Source organism: Lichenostomus cassidix, chromosome W, assembly GCF_008360975.1.
Source record: "Lichenostomus cassidix isolate B80296 chromosome W, HeHo_3.0, whole genome shotgun sequence".
Taxonomy (NCBI): domain Eukaryota; kingdom Metazoa; phylum Chordata; class Aves; order Passeriformes; family Meliphagidae; genus Lichenostomus; species Lichenostomus cassidix.
In genome coordinates, this window is record NC_139510.1 from 16625379 (window position 1) to 16638859 (window position 13481).

General features: G+C 38.5%; 2 protein-coding genes across 2 annotated transcripts; both read left to right on the forward strand.

Moving 5' to 3' along the window:
* On the forward strand, window positions 1–6219 carry LOC146425595 (transmembrane emp24 domain-containing protein 7-like). Its single transcript, XM_085041522.1, has 3 exons — window positions 1–559; window positions 1671–1916; window positions 3459–6219. The coding sequence occupies exons 1-3, from the start codon at window positions 392–394 to the stop codon at window positions 3693–3695; spliced, it is 651 nt and encodes a 216-aa protein (XP_084897648.1). The 5' UTR covers window positions 1–391; the 3' UTR covers window positions 3696–6219.
* Window positions 6220–10640: 4421 nt separating this feature from the next.
* TICAM2 (TIR domain containing adaptor molecule 2) lies at window positions 10641–12289 on the forward strand. Its single transcript, XM_085041718.1, is given in 3 exon segments — window positions 10641–10806; window positions 10809–10943; window positions 10946–12289. Coding segments are annotated over 3 exon segments (573 nt in total). The 3' UTR covers window positions 11218–12289.
* Window positions 12290–13481: the final 1192 nt, after the last annotated feature.

Consider the following 13481-nt stretch of genomic DNA (forward strand, 5'->3'; position numbering starts at 1 on the left):
GGACACCATCTCGGCTCGCTGGTGTCACGGCCGAGACCGGGCCTAGGGCCCAAGGCAATGCCGGACCGTCATGCTCCCTGATAACCGTTGCCAGGCAGTAAACGCGCAACTGCGCCCGGGAGAGGCAGGGAGCACTCCCTTCTACGATGAATACCACATATATAAAACTATGAGGGCTCACCCGGAAGAGCTTCTGTAAGGGCGGTACTAGGCGCCGTGGTTGCTCTTAGAGAGGGAAGCACTTTTCCTCAGTTAGGTTTCTCCGTTGTGATCGGTTGGCGCCGCAGACATCTTCCTCCGGGCTCTGCGCCTGCTGGCCTCCGATGCGGGGCTGCCCTCTTTCCGCCCGGCTCAAACTCTGTTACTGTTAGTCCGCACTGCACGCTGAGTGATGCTTTTACGGGGCTACGGAACTGCGGGACCGTGGGGGTGGCTGACGCTGCTCCTGGTAGCTTGCGCGGCATGGGCCTCCGAAATCACTTTCGAGCTGCCTGACAACGCCAAACAATGTTTTTACGAGGAGATTGTCCAGGACACTAAGTGCACCCTCGAATTTCAGGTACTCCGTGCTTCCCTCGGCCCCCGGAGAGTCTCTTGTTTTTTCATTTTTGCCGTTAGTATTAGGATTGTAATACCGATATAAATTGGTGGGCACTCAAACTATATTATGCAAGCATCTTATCTGAAATGTTGCTTCTGCTGCTTGGCGCCTCTGAACAAATCTTTATAGCACGTGCTTGAATAGATATTTACATATTTCAAATAATATGTATTATTTTAGAAAGCTGTATGCATATAAAAGGGATGTGCTTTTGGATAGAAGTTTCTTCATCCTTTAGGATGCTTTATCTTAAAGGCAAGAAGTTTGGAGCAAGGATTAAATTTAACTACAAGCCTGAGAGCTATTAGAATCACATTACAGAACAGTAAGCTATGAATACCTAAACTGCCATTTGCTCTTGTAGTGGAGATAGGATAACTAGTGTGATTTTACAGAAGAACATGCTATGGACCAACAATAATCAAAGATTGACAATTCTCAAGATGATCATATGAAGTTTTGAGTTACTTGTAGATATAATTTGAACATGCTGGTGTTGAAAAGAATTACTGTCATTTATTGTGCAGGAGTAAGGCAGCATAACCTCCAGAATATTGCTCTGTTGATGTGAACATATAAAAATGAGTCAGGCTGTAATACCTGTTCTACTGAACATATGCCATTCCTGCAACATAAAGCAGCTTGACCCAATAGGCTAGTTAGACAGTTTAGGTCATACATAAAAGAGCTGGTTTATTGATTTTGGCAGTCTCAACTTGCTGAATAAATTGTATAGATGGGCTTTTGGATATAGTAAATTACTGATTTATTGCAGTAATGTCTTTACTCCATCAAATTTCATCTACTTTTGCCTTTGCTATAGTACTAGTATCTCAAAACAAAGTAACTAAAGTTTCCTTCATAAACTGTTAGAAAACATTGTTGACATTACACATCCTCAATTTAAAAAAACCTATTTTGAATTGTTCTGTGAGTCTTTCATAGGATGGCGATTTTTTCAAACTCGAAAGATTTATAAATTAATGCATTTTAAAACATTTGTCAGATCAAACAATTTGCAATGCTAGCTAAATGTCTGTTCTAAGACAATTTATTGTGTTTTTTTCAGGTGATCACTGGAGGTCATTATGATGTGGACTGTCGGTTAGAAGGTCCTGATGGTGCTGTATTATACAAAGAGATGAAGAAACAATATGATAGTTTCACATTTACTGCATCCAGAAATGGAACATACAAATTCTGCTTCAGCAATGAGTTCTCTACTTTCACACACAAAACTGTGTACTTTGATTTCCAGGTTGGAGAAGATCCACCACTGTTTCCTAGTGAGAACAGAGCAACTGCACTTACTCAGGTAAAATATTGTGTTTGGCAGCAACTGTTAGGTGGAGGGAATGTTTTTCAAATTCAACTGCATTAGATATCTATATCGCTGTTGAAAATGAATGAGTTGGAGCTTTTTAAAATAAACCCTTTTATTAAAAGTGAAACTTTTCTGAAAGTTAGGATTTATAGAATGCAGAGCTGAGGAGGAATTACCAAGTGATTAAGTGGAAATGAGGGAAAACATACAGTGGCCTAGAGTTTAAGGGAACTTTTTTATGCCATGGTTCCTTGTCTGTGGAAGTGTGGATTTTATAAAGTGTAAAATATCAGTGGATTAGGGTTTTCAAAATTCCTGAACTTTGGAGAAACTTTGAGAACAATTTGGTTTTATATTAAAATAGTTTAGAGTCTTTTTTGAAGCAAAGACTTGAATGGTTCATCTCTTATGTAACTGTCATTTTTAAAATTGGAAGAGAATTCTAGCAAAATAAATAAATTAACAAAATCAGTCATTCTTAACTGGCTTCTAGATATGTAATTTAAAAGACACTTAAGTGGAAAAGCAGTATTCTTGCTCCAGACTTTTTTTCCTAATGTTTCTTTCTTTCTTCATAATTTTAGTTTTATACCACTTCTGCCCAAACGAAATCATCCCAACTTCACTTGGAACAGTAACTTCATGAATTCTAACATTCTTACGCTATAGTTGTTACCAAATTTCACTTTAAACAATCATGGGTATTGACTCTTACTTTCAGAAGATAAACCGAAAATGGAAGAGGTTTATGCGTAAAAAAGATCTAGGTCTTGGAAAGCCCTGTAGTACGTATATTGAAAAGGTTTAAGATTTTTCATGTTAGAAAAAGGTATGTGATTTTTATGAAAGATAACACATTTAGTTGGGCAAATTGGTCTTGAGTGTTTATTATATTAATATGGTAGGGAGCATCCAGGAACACTGAAAGATAACAGTTGTCCTTTATCTAATCGCTTTTTACATATGTGACTAATATAAGGATCTCCTGCCAAAAGAACATGTTGAAGTCAGCAATCTAGATTTCAGGCTTTTGGGAAACTGAAGTTTGGGTATTATGTGGTGAAGAATCACATACTTCTGAAATCTAAAAGTGTTTTAATATCTACTATGCAAATCTTAATGATATAAGAAGCTTACTAGCTATGCAAATCTTGAGAAAGATTTACTACTTATTTTAGTGGTGTATGTGGAATTAGCAAATGTTGGATCACTGGCATATTTCAACACATTGTTTATATTTACTTTTGAACCCAAACATGCATGAATTTTAATATTCATTTTCTGGCTCTTAGAGTGCATCACTTTTTATTACATCTATAGTTTTGCACGCTTTGGTACTTAAGTCAGTCACATCCCTGTGTTTAAAACTTGATTAATATGTTAGATTTATAGTATTTCAGTCTGACAGTGGACTGAGATAATTAATTTGTAAAGCTATGTGAATCCTAATTTTAAATGTCAAACCGCAGAACTTCACAGAACAAGCATTAGAAGAGTTCTTAATTGAGCATGTATATTTATTTGCTTCTCTAGATGGAGTCTGCATGTGTTTCGATTCATGAAGCTCTGAAGTCTGTCATTGATTATCAGACTCATTTCCGGTTGAGAGAAGCACAAGGCCGCAGCAGAGCAGAGGATTTAAACACAAGAGTAGCCTATTGGTCAATAGGGGAGGCAATCATTCTTCTTGTAGTTAGTATTGGGCAGGTATTTCTCCTCAAAAGCTTCTTCTCAGATAAAAGAACCTCAACAACTCGTGTTGCATCATAACTGGTAGTGATAATGCTTCAGGTCATTGTGCTATTCACTCGTGAAATTACTGTTCTCCAAGTAATTGAAAGTACAAGGAACTAAATATATGAAGCATCTAAATGTATACCCTTCCTCATTGATTAAAATCACAAAACATATCACAAAAGTTATGAAAAGGACACCCAATTTTAAATATAGAGTAAACAATTTTTTCTGATACTTGTGTTAAATATCTGGCAATGACCAGTTTCTCTTTGGTTTTGCTGATTTTAATCCAAATTGAGTTTGATTGCCTGTTTGTGCTATAATGCTTGAAAAGAACCTGACAATCTAGTGTCTGTGAAAGACAATACTCATTAAAATTTGATTTTACTTGAATTTTCAGGCTGAATGTGTTGGATTATAAACAAGCTAATGTGATGAACTGTAGTTGTGAGATGTATTGCACTGTTTTGATTTGCTGTAACAAAAAAAAAATCCAATTATATCCTTTGCTTATCTGTAAAATTGTTGCAAGCTTGATACTACATAATGTTGCAAATTCTCCACCTGCCTGGTAAATCTCCACCTTCAAAACCTGCTAAATTTTATACTTGAGTGTATTTGTCTAAACACACACTTTTCTACATTAAAATATAATGCATTTCTTCTTTTACAATGTTTTACTAAACAACTTCTAAACTGAGACTGTTTGAGAAATGTGCTTTCTCTATTCAAAAAATTTAAATCCCCAAGTTGTTTTAAAAAATGCAATAAAATGGGAAATATTGTAACTTTGTTACTGAAGCTATGCAATCTCTGTACCAGTGCTGCTGTTTGTCACATTTAAGACCAGAGATTGTTTTTTATCAAGCAGTACAGCACCAGCACCAGTTATACTGCATCCATTAGGCACATGCAAAGCTTTTAATTAAATTGTATTCCTATTAAGAAGCCCATTTAATACTAATACTACATTGTGTGAGTGCTGTGTGCTTTATTTCCCTGTTTGGTGCACTGATACATTATGACCTTGTGCATGTAATTGCTACTCTTCTGTTAGTGGTCAAAAATGTTTTAAACATTTTGTGATATCTTTTTGGTAGATTTGTAGCTGCATTGCTTCCACTGTTCATATCTTTAGTTTATGTATTGTAATAAAATCTTAGTTTATTTGGATGTGGAAGATAGTAAATGTATGTACATACAAGTACCTTTAATTGAGCTAGTCAAAATAAGGAAAGACTTCTTCAGATGGTTCTTGAGGAATAATTAACTTGGACCAGTTTTTAAGTGCACACAAACAAAACTAAGATAAAAAAAAATATTTACTAGCTCTAATTAAAAAATATTCCACTTAAACTAGTTTTCAGCAAGCAGAGAAAGAATGCTGAATTCTCATTAATTGCCTGTATTATTTTACAGGAAAAATTTGACAGGATTTACACATGCACTTGAACACCGAATAATCGATCTAAGATGACCTAAGATGACTTTAAAATGGTGTGGTAGTTTAAAAAAATTCTCCTTGTCTCTATTGTAAACTTATAAACTACACTTTCAGAACTGAAGAGAAAAACTTTAACAGTTCAAAAATTAGTTAAAAGGTCACAGGGGTATTAAAAAGCTTAATATTTTATTCAGAATTATGTATAATGTCTTTCTATCTTGTATTGAACTTGCAATATTGCAGTTCCATTTTTGAGGTACAAGCTTACCTGAAATTGTAACAGAATCTCAAAGATCAGAACTCAAAAACTAATGCTTTCTTTTTATGCCTGCACACAATGTTCTTGACTGTACCTATATGCTTTATCCTTATGTTTCAGCAACTGATCTTCAGGGTTTTTTTTTGTTTCATTACACAAATGTTAATGAATGGTAATTTATCTGACACTAGTGATTTAGGTGCTAGAGTCAGATACAACATGATATAATTTTCATAGTGTCTGATATAATCTGAAGCCTGAATATCACTTGTTGAGTAGCTTTAATCACAACAAAAACATTTGTTTCAAAAATGGAAACTATTTTCCACTGTCAGCTTTATGTACTGTCAAAATTAGTAAACAATGGGGTAAACGAAGTATTATCTGGCTGTCGCATACATGCCTAACTTTTTTTTAACATTTGAATGTGTTGAATGGCGCTGTTTAGCTCAATATTATTCCTGCTGAGGTTTAGTGGACTTGAATTTTGCATTGAAGTTGGGTATCTGAACTAAACCTCTGGTATAATACTGTATCATCTGCAGCAATGCCTTAAAAATGGCTTATGAAAAACATGCCACATATTTGAAAATTGTATATATTTTTTAAAATAAACAATTGGATAGGATACAATAGAATACATGCTACCACTTCAACGCTGGGTGAAAAAAATCACAACACATTTATATTTTTCTTTTTTTAAATTATTTCTTTGTTAAAGCTGTATATATGACAATAATACTTCAGTTAGTGATGTGATATGCAACTAAATCACCCTGTGTTAAATGAGATAGAACTGTGTTTGAAGTTGTGAAAAGTTTCAACTATTCCTTTGATGTTTTATGTTTGCATAATGGGTTTTCACGTCCTGAAATGTTCGTTGTTTTTTTAGTTTGAAGGGGGGGGAATTTGAATAAGACAAAAAGACGCTGTGAATATTGTGCCGGGAAAATACAAATTAATCATAGAATAGTTTAGGTTGGAAGGGACCTTAAAGATCATCTAGTTCCAACCCCCCTACCATGGGCAGGGAACCTTCCACTAGACCAAGGTGCCTAGAGCCCCATCCAGTCTGGCCTTGAACACTTCCAGGGATGGGCAGTCCACAACCTCTCTGGGCAACCTATGCCAGTGCCTCACCAGTCTCACAATAAAGAATTTCTTCCTAATACCTAATCTAAACCTGCCCTCTTTCAGTTTGAAGCCATTCCCCCTTGTCCTATCACTCCATGCCCTTGTAAAAAGTCCCTCTCCAGCTTTCTTGTAGGCCCCCTTTAGGTACTGGAAGTTGCTATAAGGTCACCCTGAAGCCTTCTCTTCTCCAGGCTGAACAGCCCCAACTCTCTCAGCCTGTCTTCATAGCAGAGGTGTTCCAGCACTGTGATCAACTTAGTGGCCTCCTCTGGACTCATTCCAACAGGTCAACATCTTTCTTGTGTTGAGGGCCCCAGAGTTGGATGCAGCACTCCAGGTGGGGTCTCACCAGAGTAGAACAGAGGGGGAAAATCAGCTCCTTCAACCTGCTTATCACACTTCTTCTGATGCAGTCCAGGATACAGTTGGCTTTCTGGGCTGCAAGTGCACATTGCTGAGACACGTTGAGCTTTTTGTCCACAAACACCCCCAAGTTCTCCTTCCAAAGGCTAGTCTTGATCCATTCTCTACCCAGCCTGTACTTGTGCTTGGGATTGCCCTGACCCAGGTGCAGGATCTTGCATTTGGCCTTGTTCAACTTCACAAGGTTCACATAGGCCCACCTCTCAAGCCTGTCCAGGTCCCTCTGGATGCCATCCCTTCTCTCCAGCATGTCGATTGCACCACACAGCTTAGGTGTTGTCGGAAAACTTGCTGAGGGTGTACTCGATCCCACTGTCCATGTCACCAACAAAGATGTTAAACTGTGCCAGTCCCAAAGCACCACATTTCACTGCTTTCCCCTTGGACATCAAGCCATTGACCACAACTCTTAGACTGCAACCATCCAGCCAATTTTTTGTCCATCGAGTGTTCCATCCATCTAATCCATGTCTCTCCAGTTTAGAGACAGGGATGCTGTGCAGGACAGTGTCAATTGCTTTGCACAAGTCCAGGTCGATGATGTCTGTTGCCCTTTCCTCATCCACCACTGCTGTAACCCCATCATAGAAGGCCACCAAATTTGTCAGGCATGATTTGCCTTTAGTGAAGCCATGCTGGCTGTAACCAATCCCCTCCTTATTTTCCATGTGCCTTACGATGGTTTCTAGGAGGACCTGCTTCATGATTTTGCCAGGCACTGAGGTGAGACTGACCAGCCTGTAGTTCCCTGGGGATAATATATATTCACATTCATATAAGATATGAATGAGATCTGATTTGCTTTTTGGAAGAATAATGCTTCTGAGTGTCATAGGTAAATTATTAAGAGAAGCCATAGTTATGGGGTTAACTAAAAGGGTTTTATTAATGATTAAATGATGATCAAATGATAATCAATGATTGAATGAAAATGAAATGGTAATCAAATGGTGATTAAGCAATAATTGAATGGTAATTTAACAGTGATTCAAATGATGATTTAACCGATAATTAGATGGTGGTCAAACACTCTTCTACTTAGTACACTTCTAATAATTAAGCTATAGCTGTATATATAGACATCACTAGCATACAATATACTTTTAGGCCTAATGTAAAATGTTGCTTACCTTGTTCTAGATAATTAATGCCAGGTTAGAGGTCTCTCAAACCCAAGGAGTAATCCTGAGAGGCATCCCTGTTAAGGGAGAGATCACCACCATGCAGCCTGCTGCCATACAGGAGAGCTCAAAGGGGCTTCAGATATTTATAGCATCAAATGATTGACTCATAGTCAAACCCCCTTTAGTGTACCTGCAGGAGAATAGCTATAGCACTTGTAATTTTGTCTAGTCACAGCTCAGGCTGGCACTGTTAGCTCCTGATAAGATATGACCTAGGTTCATTATTGTGTTGTGCCTGCAAAAATATATTTCCCAAAGAGCAGATTACAATAATATAAAACTTCATTTTGGATCTTGGACAAAATCATTGTCTCCCCAAGGGATAATGACACGGATTTACCAATTTTTATTCCTACTCTTTCTTTTCAGTTACAAGCCTATGTTCAGTCTTCCTGTCTAATGCTTGAAGCCTATGCTGGCATTATTTCTTAAACTTCAAAAACCTCCTGGCGTCATCTCATATATGACATATATGGGTTGCATTGCTTCTCTATACGTCTTTGGCCCCAGCAAGGAAGACAAATTAGTCTAACTTCTGATCCATTTTTAACCATATAAGAATTAGTCCATCAGCATTATATCTGTAATGGCAGGAGTAGTCCTTCCAAAACAAACCAGAATTACCAAATTTGGAGTTAGGTTTACATTCCTGGGCCAGTAGTTTCAGGGATTGGCTGATCATTGGATGAATTGTCCATGTTTCAGATGTGACTGCAAATAAAATGGAGTAAACATGAAGTAAATGTTAACAGAATTATTTGGGAGAGGAACTACTGCTCGTGGGAACAGAACAAATCTCGGTAGCTGTGCATTAGTTCTATAGTATTAATAGGAAGGCATATAATTAGAGTACTGCATATATATGTCACAAGGCTGTACTGTTCAACCGAAGTGAAAACTGTTCCAGTATTGCCAAGAGATTCCTACCACTGTACAAATGTATTAGTGTGTGTATGTATGCATGTCTACACGTGCCCACAGGCTTTCAGATGAACAAGAACAGTTCAGCTATCTTTTAATTATGTCACAGATGATAAGTCAGATACTATAGTTCTTTTTGTGGATTGTATCTGTACAGCCTATATGCATTCCTCTTAAAAAAAGATGTTTCAAATTAGCACCAAACACATGTTTAACAGACCCTGGGTATGATGCGGAAGGGAAGCAAATTACCAAGGAACAAAAGAAAGTTTTAAGTTTCTTGAGTATGTTCATAAACCAGGAACACTTTAATGATGAAGAAAATAGCCTTTTGAATTTCAGTTTATAAATGTCAGTTGACAGGACTGGAGCCAGTTTTGTTCTTGGTGAACTCATTTTCTTGATGCTATATTCCAAAGCAAACATCTAACAGGGTTATGGCTAATCTGATTAGTAAAATGAACTGTGGCATTATTATTAAATTATTTTATTGTTTCATGCCTTTGTCACAATGGTATTTTGTCGTATCCATGATGGTCTAAAGGACAAAGATGGGACATGGGTTGCTGGAAGAAGTAATATATTTTATTACATATCTGGTATGTTAAGGAGAAATGACCAAACTTTCAGGCAATCAAGCCTGATTTCCAAGTTTGTGCACCCAAAAAATTGTCTAATTTTTCCAACTATACCAGTCTCATAATGTCTACCAGCAAATCACATCCTGCTTTGTTAACATTAGTTTATGTTTGTTAAAACAATGAAGGAATCCTGAGTTTGCAGTGAACAAAATTTTAAATGGAAGTTTGGTACCCTAAATTACTTCACTTTTCCCTGATTTTCCTTTTCTCACTGTACTTATATGGCATTACACCTCTCTCATTGTGCAAATTAATTAAATATCTTTATTAGAGGCAAGTTCTTAGAGTTCATCAATCAATGCTCTCTTCTCAGAGACTGCATGCATAATATTACTTTGCAGCATATAGGCTTCCTCCGGTTACCATTTAAACCACTTAAATTCTTTTCATTCCTTTAGGTCTTATCCCACTTCTGCCATATGTCCACATGTTTCTTCAACTCATTTGTGGAATGCATTTTGAACTTTGATAAAGCATATGTTTATCCATGGCTTTGTATTTGTTTAGTCATATTTATATTCTATGTATTGCAGGATTTGGTACATTTTTGATATGTTCATTTAAAATACCACACTATATTATATAATGATTTTTGCTTTTTTCCTGACTTTGATGCAATTTAGTGTCATCTTTCTGGTTTAGAGGTATACATAGTACTCTAAGCACTCATGAAAGAGTTGTACTTGCATGCTCTTTCTGCATAAATCTAAAAATCATGTGTGTGGGTTTTGGCAGGGTTTTTTAATGTGATATCTTAATTATTAGCTTCTATAAAAGGAATTATCAGCTTTTCTTTCAGCATTTCTGCCTTCTTTCATTAGCATGAATAATAGCTTCCCCCAGTCAAACTAGGTTGTGTTATTTCAAAAATAATCACATTGGCAAATAGTTTTTGAACATGTGTTTGTTATAATGGGCAGTAATAATTCCAAACAAACTCCTTCACCAGATAGCAGCAAAAAGGCTGACAACATGAGTACAGGTCAGAGAGACTCCAAGCAAATTAATGAATTGTGCAGCCTCTCTTCTGAAATCAGGGAGCCTGCAAGCACAGCTCTGGGAGTTTGCAGCAGTACTGAGAAGACTGAGAACATTTTCTGAAGGTTTGTGGTTCTGCACACTGAGAATGATGTAGATAAACTATCTGGATCCAGAACCTGCTGCAGAATAAATTTTCTATTAAACCTGGAATAATTTCTGCAGACATGCCTTGTGGTGAACAAGTCTCAGAAAACTTAAGTGATGCTGTGAATGGCTCAGTATATACTATATTACTGACAGGAAAAATTTCTGAATGAACCTTAGTATGAGTCTCTCTTACACCTCCCTTTTCAGTCCACTTAACCAACAGCACAAATACAACTCTGTGATACCTGTGAGACTGCTGAATAACTCACTTCTCTGGGAGAAGATTCCCTTTGCCTTGCCGGCTATTAACATGCTGTAAGAAGACAGTCACGACTCTGCAAAACAAGTAGAGAAAATTTTCCAGGAGTCTAAATATAGGCAGCAGCAAGAGGTACAGAGAGAGAAACTAGAGTGCTTGTAATGGTGGAAAAAGCTGTGATGACAGATGATTATTAGAATAAGCAAAAGTGATATTCTCTGCTCTTATTTTATAAAGGAAGGAAAAATCTTATTTTGACAAAACTGATTGTGAAGTTCTGTGCCAAGTTGTATTAAGTTCTGCTGAACACATTCTGAATATCAACATGTATGTCACTGTGCCTACTTAGAGGCACAAGATGCTGTCCACCCTTGTTGTGGTTTGATGCTGGCCAAATGTCAGGCACCCACAAAAGCCTCTCATTGACCCTCTCCTGCTACAGCTGAACACAGGAGAGAAAAATTTAAATGAAGAGTTCATGAGTTGAGATAAGGACCATGAGAAAATACTCCAAGGGCAAAACAGGATCATCTTAGAGATACAAAGTTGGTTTATTACTAACAAAATCAGAGGAGGATAATAAGTAAAATAACCCCTTAAAAATACCTTTTCTTCCCCCAACCCCCCCTCCTTCCTTCCCACCGACAGCGCAGGGAGACAGGGGAGTGGGGGTTTTAGTCAGTTCATCACCTGAGGTTTTCTTCCACTGTTCAGGGAGAGAAATTGTTTTCCTGTGAGACCGTGGGGTCCCTTCCCACAGGGGATAGTGTTGCAGTCTAAAGGAATGGTATAGCAGACCTTACTGGAGAGCGTCTCTGCCCAGCCTGGTTCAGCGCCTCAGTGCACTAAACTCTCCCTCCGAGGGCCAGACACTGCGCTCTTACCAGCTGGAGAGCCATAAGGCTAGCTCTGGTTTTGTCTGCTGTTCCACAACGCGGCGGTGGTAAAGGAGTCAAGAAGGGTCTATGCACGGTGTCCATGTAAGATGTTTATTCGCATGGTGAAGCAGAGGCCAAAGACCTCCCAGAGGCAGAGATGCCTCATGGGCGAAGACCTCACATGCACAGACACATGTGCACAGACGTCCACATGCACAGACGTCCCTGGTGCATAGACAACGACATGGCGGAGGGTGAGGAGTTTTCTGTAGACACAGGGGAGCGGGAACAGCACATTGGCCCAGGGATCTCTGGGCACAGGGGTGGTGCATGGGCAGAGTTAGGGTACAGGAACCTGTAGGATTTAACTCTGTGGGATTTGGTTATGAGGATAAAATAGAAACAAGAGATCTCTAAAGATGGGTTTTAGAGCATGAGAGTTTATTGTGAAGGAGCGTGGGTGTGAGAGGCCTGCTAGGCTGCAAGACACAGCTCAAAGCAGGCCAGAGAAGTGTGGCTAGCACAGACCTTTCCCATGAGAATTCTTTCTCTCTTCTTCCTGTGTTTTTATAAACAAAGATAAAGTTTGGATGTTGTTGAAACAGCTTCTCAAGATATGGACAGTTCAGGCCTGGCCAATCAGGCCTAGGGGGAGGTTTCAAACTGACCAATCTGGGTGACCTTTGAAAAGTCTATATAAGTTGGAATTAAATAATAAAACCTTCTTCTTGATGCCACACTTTAAACCTGGACTTCTTTTCTCTGCTAGCGGTTCAACAGCGACAGAGAAGCAAGAGGGACAGGGAGAGAGAGAGGCAAAAAGAGAGAGGAAAAGAGAGAGCGATTTGCTGTTTACAATACAATAAATCATCTTCTGTGTTGAATATTCTAATTCTCTAACCAATCTAAGACAAGCTACAAACCCTACAGCATTTACATACAACCTATAAGAATCATCACATTACCATACGGGGTTATATTTTAAACCTTAAAAAACTGCTTTTTGGAATCTCTACCAGGCAGGCAGGGTCTGCTCTGACCTTTGGACCTGCCTAGGCAGAGGGCATTGTTCTATCAAGAAGGAGGATTACCTTCAGTGGCTATACCATTGTTTCCTAGTTACTCATCAACTCAAAACTTGTCTTAATCTTCCTTATACCTTCCATATTTTCAGCATCTTTTGCAAGGTAATCATATCTATAAGGCTTTCCAATTTCATCTTCCCCAAGAGGAACCAATAAGGAAAACCCGAGGGAGTGGCCAGGACCACGTGGGGTGGGGAAGGCAGCACAATAGGAGAAAGGTAACCATATAAGGGAGAAAAAGGGGTGGGGAAATACAGTTTGTACCACAACAGGATAGTTCTCCATGAACCTCTCCAACGTGGGTCCATCTCACGAGCAGCAGTCCTCCCAAAACAGCTGCAACATGAGTTCCTCCCACAGACAGATAGTCCTCCCAAAACTGCTGCGGCTTGGGTCACTCTTCCACAGGGTGCAGTCCTTCAAGGACAGGCTGCTCCAGCCTGGAAGCAGGGGGCCCCTCTCT

Coding starts and splice junctions, on each gene's coding strand:
- LOC146425595 (XM_085041522.1), top strand. CDS start 392: ATGCTTTTACGGGGCTACGGAACTGCGGGACCGTGGGGGTGGCTGACG. Junction 560..1,670: donor AGTGCACCCTCGAATTTCAG/GTACTCCGTGCT, acceptor TGTTTTTTTCAG/GTGATCACTGGAGGTCATTA. Junction 1,917..3,458: donor GAGCAACTGCACTTACTCAG/GTAAAATATTGT, acceptor TTGCTTCTCTAG/ATGGAGTCTGCATGTGTTTC.